Source organism: Gymnodraco acuticeps, unplaced genomic scaffold (genome assembly GCF_902827175.1).
Source record: "Gymnodraco acuticeps unplaced genomic scaffold, fGymAcu1.1, whole genome shotgun sequence".
Taxonomy (NCBI): domain Eukaryota; kingdom Metazoa; phylum Chordata; class Actinopteri; order Perciformes; family Bathydraconidae; genus Gymnodraco; species Gymnodraco acuticeps.
Window position 1 is genome coordinate 132,464 of NW_022990264.1, and position 15,114 is coordinate 147,577.

At 43.9% G+C, this 15,114-nt stretch overlaps 1 protein-coding gene across 1 annotated transcript; it reads left to right on the top strand.

Moving 5' to 3' along the window:
* Positions 1-51: 51 nt before the first annotated feature.
* On the top strand, positions 52-2,365 carry LOC117549101 (sodium-dependent phosphate transport protein 2B-like; the record flags this gene model as incomplete). The annotated part of the gene is made up of 3 exons (XM_034220703.1): positions 52-214; positions 860-984; positions 1,820-2,365. Coding segments are annotated over 3 exons (834 nt in total), but the record flags the coding sequence as incomplete, so codon positions are not given.
* Between the last annotated feature and the right edge of the window lie 12,749 nt (positions 2,366-15,114).

Sequence of the window (15,114 nt, forward strand, 5' to 3'; positions counted from 1 at the left end):
CAGGGAGTGTTCAAAGTGTCCGTTTACCATCTGTGTAAAATGCACTGCTGATTCTCTGTGGAAACACCTGTACTCAATGCTCAGCTGTTCCCTGCAGACTTCCCCTTCCCCTTCGCCTGGGTCTCAGGATACCTGGCCATGCTTGTTGGGGCTGGGATGACCTTCATCGTGCAGAGCAGCTCCGTCTTCACCTCCGCCATCACGCCGCTCGTTGGTGAGACGTTTGGCGATATATATTTTTAATCACATCAATATGTTGGGAGACTTCTGGGAAGCAGTTTTAAGAGAAATGTCCAATATCTTCTCACAACAACAACAACAACAACAACAACGCCTTAACGCTATTGAGAGGGAAACCACCAGAGAAAAAAAACTGGCTAAAAGATAATAACTTAGTAAATGAAAACAACTGAGAAACCAAACGCATATCTTTGAGGAAAGACGGTACGTAGTGTAGAACACTATGATGAAGATAATTCATGTATACCTGAGTATCAATATTTTCCTCTTAAAATGTCTCATGTTGGTAAAACTTAATTTACAGATACATATTTACCCTCTTATGCTGAGAATACTTGAGCTGTACTTCTCCCCACAGCGTGGACAATGCCTTTATTACATAGTTCATTTAGAGCAATGTCTTTTAGCATTCATATCTTTAACAATACCAATAAACCACTGTATTGATTGTAATATACCAAATTATGAATATGTATTGTTGTTATTTATTGAAGTACAATGTGCACAATTTTAGCTTTTATGTTTTTATAAATATTTTATAAAGATCAGATTTCCTTCCAGTAAAAGGTAAATAATTGAGTTTCTGGTTGTGATTTAAATACCCCCCCCCCCCCCACAGGTATCGGGGTGATCAGCCTGGAGCGAGCCTACCCTCTGACTCTGGGCTCTAATATTGGAACGACCACCACGGCTATCCTGGCTGCGATGGCCAGCCCCGGAGAAACGCTCAACAACTCTCTGCAGGTGAGAGGCTAACAGCTGTTAGCATCACAATCACAATACCTTTTTGAGAGAAAGTTTTATCCAGATAATTAAAATACTCTCCATGTGTGTTTTATCTGTGTGGACACTGCGAGGAGAACAGTGGGAGTTAGGTAGTTAGCTTTTAGCTTTTAGCAGCTAACTGTTAGATGTTGACTTTTGGGAGATGGGAGAAACTTCTCTGAGTTCCCAACAGAAACCAGTAGACAAACAGTCATCATGGAGGGTGTGTCGAAGTACAATCGCAACACAGTCTCACGGCATTTCGTGTTATAGTCACGAAATTAATCTATTGATTCGTGTTCACCATTTCCCCATTTTTTTCGTGTCGATTTTAAAAGCAATGTAAATACTAACAAATTAGATGGAAAAAAAGATGACAAAAAATACAGATGTCAGTTTTCTGAGGCTCTGAGTGACGCGAACAACATGCAAAAACCTTGATGGTGAACACGAATCAATAGATTACATTGATTTCGTGACGATAACACGACGTGCTGGGAGACCGGGTTGGGTATCAACAATTGTGGAATTGTATTGGAATGGAATACACTTCTTGTATTGTTAGCATGCTAGCCAAACATCAAGGGTAAACATTATACCTGCTAAACATCAGCATGATAGCAACATCGTGGTGTGTAATGGCTAACCCGAGAGTTATCCATAAATATCCAATGGGATTTCTCGATGTGATGTTGAGGGTGTGAGGACTCCTTCCTGCACCTCTCGACTGGGCCCATGTTAGCATGCTAATGTTCGCTCAGAGTAGTGTCCTGATGTTTCCCCTGAGGTCACAGCTCTGATTTGTTTCCTCCAGATCGCTCTGTGCCACTTCTTCTTCAACATCATGGGGATCATGCTCTGGTACCCGATCCCCTTCACGCGTATTCCCATCCGTCTGGCCCGCGGCCTGGGGAACCACACGGCTCAGTACCGCTGGTTCGCTGCTGTCTACCTCGTCCTCTGCTTCCTGGTGCTTCCTCTGAGCGTCTTCGGCCTCTCTATGGCTGGATGGCAGTTCCTGGTGGGCGTCGGCGTTCCCATCGTGGCGCTGGTGATCTTCGTAATCGTCGTAAACATGATGCAGTCGCGATGTGAACGTTTCCTGCCTCGGATACTGCGGAGCTGGGAGTTCCTTCCACGTCCGCTTCACTCCATGGAGCCGTGGGACGCCGTGGTGCAGTCCATGTTCGGGTTCTGCGGGCGGAGATGCTGCTGCTGCTGCAAATGCTGCCGGACGGAGGAGGAGGATGAGGAGAAGATGAAGAGGAGGAACAGCAAGAAGAGTCTGGAGATGTACGACAATCACGGCATGTCGAGAGACGAAGACATGGTGGAGACGGTGAAAGCAACGAATCTCTAAAACCAGACCTCTGACGTCCGGCTGAGAGATGCTTCAGAATCTCTAAAACCAGACCTCTGACGTCCGGCTGAGAGATGCTTCAGAATCTCTAAAACCAGACCTCTGACGTCCGGCTGAGAGATGCTTCAGAATCTCTAAAACCAGACCTCTGACGTCCGGCTGAGAGATGCTTCAGAATCTCTAAAACCAGACCTCTGACGTCCGGCTGAGAGATGCTTCAGAATCTCTAAAACCAGACCTCTGACGTCCGGCTGAGAGATGCTTCAGAATCTCTAAAACCAGACCTCTGACGTCCGGCTGAGAGATGCTTCAGAATCTCTAAAACCAGACCTCTGACGTCCGGCTGAGAGATGCTTCAGAATCTCTAAAACCAGACCTCTGACGTCCGGCTGAGAGATGCTTCAGAATCTCTAAAACCAGACCTCTGACGTCCGGCTGAGAGATGCTTCAGAATCTCTAAAACCAGAGTTCACCACTTATTTTTATATTTTTTATTGTATGTGAGAGGTCGATGGCTTTAGCTTTAAGCATTTACATTTTAATATTTAATGTAACTTTTCAGATATTGTTATCTGTCAGTATTTATGATATTGTAAATTAAAAACAAATCCTATTTTTAAATTGCTGTTTTGTCCTTTTTTCTTCCACTGCATCCCTGATTAAAATACAAAGATAACTCACAACCTCTTTCAGGGTTCACACCAGGGCCGTTTCTTCCTATAGGCGGACTATGCGGGGGCCTAGGGCCCCCAAAAAGCTAGAAACGGCCCTGGTTCACACACATTAGCAGACTGAGTGCAGCAGAGGTGTGGCGTCACATGACTTGGTCCCACCTCTGGAGTGCAGTAATGTGATATACTGGAGATGTACGATAAGAAAGGCATGTGGAGAGACGGAGACACGGTGGACCCTAACCTGTATTAGTCCCACAGAGGGGACATGTGCATCGGTACAGCAGGAAAGAGCCACAGACAGCTTCATGTTACATGTGTTAAACAAAAAGTACTAAATTATGATATAATAAAAAAGAAAAAAATACTTTCCAAAATACAAATCCTGTAACAGTTCTTAGGATTTAGCAGCCAGGTATATATTACACAGTTATTACTGGCATATGTATATAATAATGTATATATTGCACATATTGCAGGAATATATCAGGAACAAATCTCTCAGAGTTCAGGAACGTGTTGCGTTCACACCAGCGTGATGTCTTCAAAATCTTTAGCGAAAGAGTCTTTGAAGATATCCGCGGTTGTTCAGTTAAAGAGTGAAGCAGAATGAAGAGCTGAACAGTGTCGTGTAAAGTAAAAATGCTGCGTCAGCTATAAAAGTAGGAACACCTGTCGTCGTTGAAACGCCCTCCTGACTGCAGAACGTCTCTCATTGTGTTATAATGCTTTTTAACGGACGTTGTCTGATGATATAATCATGCGCGGGCCGCTAGAGTCTGTTGATCTCCAGATTAACAGCAGCATGAGAATAACCTGCCGAAAGTGCCGATGCTCCATGGCGGAGGCTCCTAGAAATGGCCGGGATTTGCGTTTTTACCCCCTTAACAGCATTCCCGTGCACATCAATCAATCAATCAATCAATCAATCAATCAATCAATCAATCAATCAATCAATCACATGACTTGTGTTTAAAGTTTAAAGTCCGTTTGAGTTTTGCCGTGTGAACGCAAACCGAGCCTTCTGAAGAATGAAGCAACGCAACAAACTGGTCTGGTGCTCAGCAGAGGCTATTAGGTGTGAACCATAGACTGTATATAAAGTGAACCATAGACTGTATATAAAGTGAACCATAGACTGTGTATAAAGTGAACCATAGACTGTATATAAAGTGAACCATAGACTGTGTATAAAGTGAAACCATAGACTGTATATAAAGTGAACCATAGACTGTATATAAAGTGAACCATAGACTGTGTATAAAGGTATTAACTATAGACTGTATATAAAGTGAACCATAGACTGTATATAAAGTGAACCATAGACTGTATATAAAGTGAACCATAGACTGTATATAAAGTGAACCATAGACTGTATATAAAGTGAACCATAGACTGCGTATAAAGGTATTAACTATAGACTGTATATAAGTGAACCATAGACTGTATATAAAGTGAACCATAGCCTGTATATAAAGTGAACATAGACTGTATATAAAGTGAACCATAGACTGTATATAAAGTGAACCATAGACTGTGTATAAAGGTATTAACTATAGACTGTATATAAAGGTATTAACTATAGACTGTATATAAAGTTATTAACCATAGACTGTATATAAAGGTATTAACTATAGACTGTGTATAAAGTGAACCATAGACTGTATAAAGTGAACTATAGACTGTATATAAAGTGAACCATAGACTGTATATAAAGTGAACCATAGAGTATATAAAGTGAACCATAGACTGTATATAAAGTGAACCATAACTGTATAAAGTGAACCATAGACTGTATATAAAGTGAACCATAGACTGTATATAAATGAACTATAGACTGTATATAAAGGTATTAACTATAGACTGTATATAAAGGTATTAACTATAGACTGTGTATAAAAGTATTAACTATAGACTGTATATAAAGTGAACCATAGACTGTATAAAAGTGAACCATAGACTGTATAAAGTGAACCATAGACTGTATATAAAGTGAACCATAGACTGTATATAAAGTGAACCATAGACTGCGTAATATAAAGTGGAACCATAGACTGTATATAAAGGTATTAACCATAGACTGTATATAAAGTGAACCATAGACTGTATATAAAGTGAACCATAGACTGTATAAAGTGAACCATAGACTGTATATAAAGTGAACCATAGACTGTATATAAAGTGAACCATAGACTGTATATAAAGTGAACCATAGACTGTGTATAAAGTGAACCATAGACTGTATATAAAGTGAACCATAGACTGTGTATAAAGTGAACCATAGACTGTATATAAAGTGAACCATAGACTGTATATAAGTGAACCATAGACTGTATATAAAGTGAACCATAGACTGTATATAAAGTGAACCATAGACTGTATATAAAGTGAACCATAGACTGTGTATAAAGTGAACCATAGACTGTGTATAAAGTGAACCATAGACTGTGTATATAAGTGAACCATAGACTGTATAAAGTGAACCATAGACTGTATATAAAGTGAACCATAGACTGTATATAAAGTGAACCATAGACTGTATATAAAGTGAACCATAGACTGTGTATAAAGTGAACCATAGACTGTATATAAGTGAACCATAGACTGTATATAAGTGAACCATAGACTGTATATAAAGGTATTAACCATAGACTGTGTATAAAGTGAACCATAGACTGTATATAAGTGAACCATAGACTGTGTATAAAGTGAACATAGACTGGTATAAAGTGAACCATAGACTGTATATAAAGTGAACCATAGACTGTATATAAAGTGAACCATAGACTGGTATAAAGTGAACCATAGACTGGTATAAAGTGAACCATAGACTGTATATAAAGTGAACCATAGACTGTATATAAAGTGAACCATAGACTGTATATAAAGTGAACCATAGACTGATAAGTGAACCATAGACTGTGTATAAAGGTATTAACCATAGACTGTGTATAAAGTGAACCATAGACTGTGTATAAAGTGAACCATAGACTGTGTATAAAGTGAACCATAGACTGTGTATAAAGTGAACCATAGACTGTATATAAAGTGAACCATAGACTGTGTATAAAGTGAACCATAGACTGTATATAAAGTGAACCATAGACTGTATATAAAGTGAACCATAGACTGTGTATAAAGTGAACCATAGACTGTATAAAGTGAACCATAGACTGTATATAAAGTGAACCATAGACTGTATAAAGTGAACCATAGACTGTGATAAAGTGAACCAAGATGCTGTATAAAGTGAACCATAGATGTGTATAAAGTGAACCATAGACTGTATATAAAGTGAACCATAGACTGTATATAAAGGTATTAACCATAGACTGTGTATAAGTGAACCCATAGACTGTGTATAAAGTGAACCATAGACTGGTATAAAGTGAACCATAGACTGTATATAAAGTTAACTATAGACTGTATATAAAGGTATTAAACATAGACTGTGTATAAAGTGAACCATAGACTGTATAAAGTGAACCATAGACTGTATATAAAGTGAACCATAGACTGTATATAAAGTGAAACCATAGCTAGTGTATATAAAGTGAACCATAGACTGTATAAAGTGAACCATAGACTGTATATAAAGTGAACCATAGACTGTATTAAAGTGAACCATAGACTGTATATAAAGTGAACCATAGACTGTGTATAAAGTGAACCATAGACTGTATATAAAGTGAACCATAGACTGTATATAAAGTGAACCATAGACTGTATATAAAGTGAACCATAGACTGTGTATAAAGTGAACCATAGACTGTATATAAAGTGAACCATAGACTGTGTATAAAGTGAACCATAGACTGTATATAAAGTGAACCATAGACTGTATATAAAGTGAACCATAGACTGTATATAAAGTGAACCATAGACTGTATATAAAGTGAACCATAGACTGTATATAAAGTGAACCATAGACTGTATATAAAGTGAACCATAGACTGTTATATAAAGTGAAACCATAGACTGTATATAAAGGTATTAACTGTAGACTGTATATAAAGGTATTAACTGTAGACTGTATATAAAGGTATTAACCATAGACTGTGTATAAGTGAACATAGACTTATATAAAGTGAACCATAGACTGTATATAAAGTGAACCATAGACTGTATATAAAGTGAACCATAGACTGTATATAAAGTGAACCATAGACTGTATATAAAGTGAACCATAGACTGTATATAAAGTGAACCATAGACTGTATATAAAGTGAACCATAGACTGTGTATAAGTGAACCATAGACTGTATATAAAGTGAACCATAGACTGTATATAAAGTGAACCATAGACTGTATATAAAGTGAACCATAGACTGTGTATAAAGTGAACCATAGACTGTATATAAAGTGAACCATAGACTGTATATAAAGTGAACCATAGACTGTGTATAAAGTGAACCATAGACTGTGTATAAAGTGAACCATAGACTGTATATAAAGTGAACCATAGACTGCGTATAAAGTGAACCATAGACTGCGTATAAAGTGAACCATAGACTGTATATAAAGTGAACCATAGACTGTATATAAAGTGAACCATAGACTGCGTATAAAGTGAACCATAGACTGCGTATAAAGTGAACCATAGACTGTATATAAAGTGAACCATAGACTGTATATAAAGTGAACCATAGACTGTATATAAAGTGAACCATAGACTGTGTATAAAGTGAACCATAGACTGTGTATAAAGTGAACCATAGACTGTGTATAAAGGTATTAACTATAGACTGTATATAAAGTGAACCATAGACTGTGTATAAAGGTATTAACTATAGACTGTGTATAAAGGTATTAACTATAGACTGTGTATAAAGTGAACCATAGACTGTGTAATAAAGTGAACCATAGACTGTGTATATAAGTGAACCATAGGACTGTATATAAGTGAACCATAGACTGTATATAAAGGTATTAACTATAGACTGTGTATAAAGGTATTAACTATAGACTGTGTATAAGTGAACCATAGACTGTATATAAAGTGAACCATAGACTGTGTATAAAGGTATTAACTATAGACTGTATATAAAGGTATTAACTATAGACTGTATATAAAGTGAACCATAGACTGTGTATAAAGGTATTAACTATAGACTGTATATAAAGTGAACCATAGACTGTATATAAAGTGAACCATAGACTGTGTATACATAACTGTGTAACCATAGACTGTATATAAAGGTATTAACTATAGACTGTATATAAAGTGAACCATAGACTGTATATAAAGTGAACCATAGACTGTATATAAAGTGAACCATAGACTGTGTATAAAGTGAACCATAGACTGTATATAAAGTGAACCATAGACTGTATATAAAGTGAACCATAGACTGTATATAAAGTGAACCATAGACTGTATATAAAGGTGTGAACGCACCAAAGTCACCACTTATTTTTATATTTTTGATTGTGTGTGAGAGGTCGATGGTTTTAAGCATTTACATTTTTAAATATGTAATGTAACGTTTAAGATATAGTTATCGGTCACTATTTAAGACTTGATATCGTAAATTAAAAACGAATTTATATATTGCTGTTTTGTCCTTCTTTCTTCCATCACTGATTGTCTTTGTGATATATATATATATATATATATATATATAGACCTATTTAGATTTCATCAGAAGCCTCGTGGTTCCTGTGAGTGATTTATATCAGATGATTGCTCTGATATCTGATTTCACTTTGAGCACCGGTTTGTGACGTCAGACGGAAACATCGAGCAAAGTCCGTCCGCTATAACATTTAAGAAAAATAATCAGACTCATATGAAGTATTTGATGCCACTTAGTAAACAGTTATAAACAAATCTACAGAAGAGGATTAGGGCCTTGTTTAGTTTTTTAAAGTTTGGCACATTTCTGACTTTTCCTCTTAATGTTGACGTTCTTCGTGAAAAAGTACGAACTTTTTTTCTCAGATTTCTGATTTATTTTCTAAAATTATGACTTTTTTTCTCAAAATCTCAGAATTCTGACTGCTGAGAAAAAGTGGAAATGTTAAGGTTTTCAGAGAAACACAAGTCTCAGCAAAACAAAAAACCTTTTTGGCAGAATCCTGATATTTTGATATTTATCTCAGAACTAAACACATTGTCTCTCTTGGTCAGATCCCTATTTTTTAATGTCGCCCTCGTCTTTCAAACCAGTTGAAAGGGACATCAGAAAAGCTTTATTGTCCCCACAGAGGGGACGCTTACGTTGTTACATGCACAAAATATATACAATTACAATTTAATTTACTAATTTAATTTGTAATAGATTTTTCCCAATTTCCATAATGAACAACAGTGGTGTTCCAGCCTGAGTCGTGTGAGTGCGGGGCTCTACCGGGGAGTGAGGGGTTTTGTGTAAGTAACCATTAGGGTCATTCCCTTGCACTAGTCATTCCCTTGCACTAGTTTATCTGTTTTATTTATCTTATATATATATATTCATGTTGCTCTGTGGGAGGAGGACAGTTTTTCATATCTCCACTGAAGCGGCTGAGCTCATGGTGATAGAGAATTAAATAGAATCGTGTGACGTCCAGTTTTGTGCAAGTAAGGGACTCCTTGGTGTTTTATTGATGACTAATCAGGGAGAGGCCGTGGACACCCTGTGATTGGTTAGAGGACGAGACGCTGGACTTTAGACCATGTGTAATACCTTCATTACACATGACGTTAAACAGTGTGTTTGCATAGACACCATTTCATCAACTATGAATATGTTAAATATATGCAAGTGCTAAACTGCAGGTCGAAGTATGAGCGCGCAGTGCCGGATGTTCCACCTGCAGACCTGTGATCCACCTGCAGACCTCTGATCCACCTGCAGACCTCTGATCCACCTGCAGACCTCTGATCCACCTGCAGGCCTCTGATCCACCTGCAGACCTGTGATCCACCTGCAGGCCTCTGATCCACCTGCGGACCTCTGATCCACCTGCAGACCTCTGATCCACCTGCAGGCCTCTGATCCACCTGCGGGCCTCTGATCCATCTGCAGGCCTCTGATCCACCTGCAGGCCTCTGATCCACCTGCAGACCTGTGATCCACCTGCAGACCTGTGATCCACCTGCAGACCTCTGATCCACCTGCAGACCTCTGATCCATCTGCGGGCCTCTGATCCATCTGCAGGCCTCTGATCCACCTGCAGGCCTCTGATCCACCTGCAGACCTGTGATCCACCTGCAGGCCTCTGATCCACCTGCAGACCTCTGATCCACCTGCAGACCTCTGATCCACCTGCAGACCTGTGATCCATCTGCGGGCCTCTGATCCACCTGCAGACCTCTGATCCATCTGCAGGCCTGTGATCCACCTGCAGACCTCTGATCCATCTGCAGGCCTCTGATCCACCTGCAGACCTGTGATCCACCTGCAGGCCTCTGATCCACCTGCAGACCTCTGATCCACCTGCGGACCTCTGATCCACCTGCAGACCTCTGATCCACCTGCAGACCTGTGATCCACCTGCGGACCTCTGATCCATCTGCGGACCTCTGATCCACCTGCGGACCTCTGATCCACCTGCAGACCTCTGATCCACCTGCAGACCTCTGATCCACCTGCAGACCTCTGATCCACCTGCAGACCTCTGATCCACCTGCAGACCTCTGATCCACCTGCAGACCTGTGATCCACCTGCAGACCTGTGATCCATCTGCGGACCTCTGATCCACCTGCAGACCTCTGATCCACCTGCAGACCTCTGATCCATCTGCAGGCCTCTGATCCACCTGCAGGCCTCTGATCCACCTGCAGACCTCTGATCCACCTGCAGACCTCTGATCCATCTGCAGGCCTCTGATCCACCTGCAGACCTCTGATCCATCTGCAGGCCTCTGATCCACCTGCGGACCTCTGATGCACCTGCAGACCTGTGATCCACCTGCAGACCTCTGATCCACCTGCAGACCTCTGATCCACCTGCAGACCTCTGATCCACCTGCAGACCTGTGATTCACCTGCAGGCCTCTGATCCACCTGCAGACCTGTGATCCACCTGCAGGCCTCTGATCCACCTGCAGACCTCTGATCCACCTGCAGACCTCTGATCCACCTGCAGACCTGTGATCCATCTGCGGGCCTCTGATCCACCTGCAGACCTCTGATCCATCTGCAGGCCTGTGATCCACCTGCAGACCTCTGATCCATCTGCAGGCCTCTGATCCACCTGCAGACCTGTGATCCACCTGCAGACCTCTGATCCACCTGCAGACCTGTGATCCACCTGCAGACCTCTGATCCACCTGCAGACCTCTGATCCACCTGCAGGCCTCTGATCCACCTGCAGACCTCTGATCCATCTGCAGGCCTCTGATCCACCTGCAGACCTCTGATCCACCTGCAGACCTCTGATCCACCTGCGGACCTCTGATCCACCTGCGGACCTCTGATCCACCTGCGGACCTCTGATCCACCTGCGGACCTCTGATCCATCTGCGGACCTCTGATCCACCTGCGGACCTCTGATCCACCTGCGGACCTCTGATCCACCTGCGGACCTCTGATCCACCTGCGGACCTCTGATCCACCTGCAGACCTCTGATCCACCTGCAGACCTCTGATCCACCTGCAGACCTCTGATCCACCTGCACCTCTGATCCACCTGCAGACCTGTGATCCATCTGCGGACCTCTGATCCACCTGCAGACCTCTGATCCACCTGCAGACCTCTGATCCACCTGCGGGCCTCTGATCCACCTGCAGACCTCTGATCCACCTGCAGACCTCTGATCCATCTGCAGACCTCTGATCCACCTGCAGACCTCTGATCCACCTGCAGACCTGTGATCCACCTGCAGACCTCTGATCCACCTGCAGACCTCTGATCCACCTGCAGACCTGTGATCCACCTGCAGACCTGTGATCCACCTGCAGACCTGTGATCCACCTGCAGACCTCTGATCCACCTGCAGACCTGTGATCCACCTGCAGACCTGTGATCCACCTGCAGACCTGTGATCCACCTGCAGACCTCTGATCCACCTGCGGGCCTCTGATCCACCTGCAGACCTGTGATCCACCTGCAGACCTCTGATCCACCTGCAGACCTCTGATCCACCTGCAGACCTCTGATCCACCTGCAGACCTCTGATCCACCTGCAGTTCTCTGATCCACCTGCAGACCTCTGATCCACCTGCAGACCTCTGATCCACCTGCAGGCCTCTGATCCACCTGCGGACCTCTGATCCACCTGCGGACCTCTGATCCACCTGCAGACCTCTGATCCACCTGCAGACCTCTGATCCACCTGCAGACCTGTGATCCACCTGCAGGCCTCTGATCCACCTGCAGACCTCTGATCCACCTGCAGACCTGTGATCCACCTGCAGGCCTCTGATCCACCTGCAGGCCTCTGATCCACCTGCAGACCTCTGATCCACCTGCAGACCTCTGATCCATCTGCAGGCCTCTGATCCACCTGCAGACCTCTGATCTACCTGCAGGCCTCTGATCCACCTGCGGGCCTCAAATCCACCTGCACCTCTGATCCACCTGCGGGCCTCTGATCCACCTAAAGACCTCTGATCCACCTGCACCTCTGATCCACCTGCAGGCCTCTGATCCACCTGCAGACCTCTGATCCACCTGCAGGCCTCTGATCCACCTGCAGACCTCTGATCCACCTGCACCTCTGATCCACCTGCAGGCCTCTGATCCACCTGCAGACCTCTGATCCACCTGCAGACCTCTGATCCACCTGCACCTCTGATCCACCTGCAAGCCAGCAGCTCTTTAAATATGCAGAGGATAAATCCAGGACTCTGTAGGTCTCTATCAGGACTCTCTAGGTCTCTATCAGGACTCTCTTGGTCTCTATCAGGACTCTTTAGGTCTCTATCAGGATCTAGGTCTCTATCAGGACTCTCTAGGTCTCTATCAGGATCTAGGTGTCTATCAGGACTCTCTAGGTCTCTATCAGGACTCTCTTGGTCTCTATCAGGACTCTTTAGGTCTCTATCAGGATCTAGGTCTCTATCAGGACTCTCTAGGTCTCTATCAGGATCTAGGTGTCTATCAGGACTCTGTAGGTCTCTACCAGGACCCTCTAGGTCTCTATCAGGATCTAGGTCTCTATCAGGACTCTGTAGGTCTCTATCAGGACTCTTCAGGTATCTATCAGGACCCTCTAGGTCTCCATCAGCGTGACCTACAGGTAAGCCCAGGTGAGGTTCTGTGGTTCTGCATCACCCTCAGCTTCAGGTCCATCTCACCTGGAACCAGAACCCATGAGATCCTGTTGGAGACAGAGACACAGGTTGAAGGAGCGGAGGTGATGTCCCTGAGGGTCTTGGGGTTGGTTTTATTTTGAAAGTCTTTGCATGTTTTGTGTTACTTCCTGCCTGTGTGTGGCTCCTTTGTCTCCACTGATGTCTCAGTGTCTCCTCTCTGTCCTGCCTGTGTGTGTCTCCTTGGTCTCCACTGATGTCTCAGTGTCTCCTCTCTGTCCTGCCTGTGTGTGTCTCCTTGGTCTCCACTGATGTCTCAGTGTCTCCTCTCTGTCCTGCCTGTGTGTGTCTCCTTGGTCTCCACTGATGTCTCAGTGTCTCCTCTCTGTCCTGCCTGTGTGTGTCTCCTTGGTCTCCACTGATGTCTCAGTGTCTCCTCTCTGTCCTGCCTGTGTGTGTCTCCTTTGTCTCCACTGATGTCTCAGTGTCTCCTCTCTGTCCTGCCTGTGTGTGTCTCCTTGGTCTCCACTGATGTCTCAGTGTCTCCTCTCTGTCCTGCCTGTGTGTGTCTCCTTTGTCTCCACTGATGTCTCAGTGTCTCCTCTCTGTCCTGCCTGTGTGTGTCTCCTTGGTCTCCACTGATGTCTCAGTGTCTCCTCTCTGTCCTGCCTGTGTGTGTGTCTCCTTGGTCTCCACTGATGTCTCAGTGTCTCCTCTCTGTCCTGCCTGTGTGTGTGTCTCCTTGGTCTCCACTGATGTCTCAGTGTCTCCTCTCTGTCCTGCCTGTGTGTGTCTCCTTTGTCTCCACTGATGTCTCAGTGTCTCCTCTCTGTCCTGCCTGTGTGTGTCTCCTTGGTCTCCACTGATGTCTCAGTGTCTCCTCTCTGTCCTGCCTGTGTGTGTCTCCTTGGTCTCCACTGATGTCTCAGTGTCTCCTCTCTGTCCTGCCTGTGTGTGTCTCCTTGGTCTCCACTGATGTCTCAGTGTCTCCTCTCTGTCCTGCCTGTGTGTGTCTCCTTTGTCTCCACTGATGTCTCAGTGTCTCCTCTCTGTCCTGCCTGTGTGTGTCTCCTTTGTCTCCACTGATGTCTCAGTGTCTCCTCTCTGTCCTGCCTGTGTGTGTCTCCTTTGTCTCCACTGATGTCTCAGTGTCTCCTCTCTGTCCTGCCTGTGTGTGTCTCCTTGGTCTCCACTGATGTCTCAGTGTCTCCTCTCTGTCCTGCCTGTGTGTGTCTCCTTGGTCTCCACTGATGTCTCAGTGTCTCCTCTCTGTCCTGCCTGTGTGTGTCTCCTTTGTCTCCACTGATGTCTCAGTGTCTCCTCTCTGTCCTGCCTGTGTGTGTCTCCTTGGTCTCCACTGATGTCTCAGTGTCTCCTCTCTGTCCTGCCTGTGTGTGTCTCCTTGGTCTCCACTGATGTCTCAGTGTCTCCTCTCTGTCCTGCCTGTGTGTGTCTCCTTGGTCTCCACTGATGTCTCAGTGTCTCCTCTCTGTCCTGCCTGTGTGTGTCTCCTTTGTCTCCACTGATGTCTCAGTGTCTCCTCTCTGTCCTGCCTGTGTGTGTCTCCTCTCTGTCCTGCCTGTGTGTGTCTCCTTGGTCTCCACTGATGTCTCAAGTGTCTCCTCTCTGTCCTGCCTGTGTGTGTCTCCTTTGTCTCCACTAATGTCTCAGTGTCTCAGTCTCCTCTCTGTCCTGCCTGTGTGTGTCTCCTTTGTCTCCACTGATGTCTCAGTGTCTCAGTCTCCTCTCTGTCCTGCCTGTGTGTGTCTCCTTTGTCTCCACTGATGTCTCAGTGTCTCAGTCTCCTCTCTGTCCTGCCTGTGTGTGTCTCCTTTGTCTCCACTGATGTCTCAGTGTCTCAGTCTCCTCTCTGTCCTGCCTGTGTGTGTCTCCTTT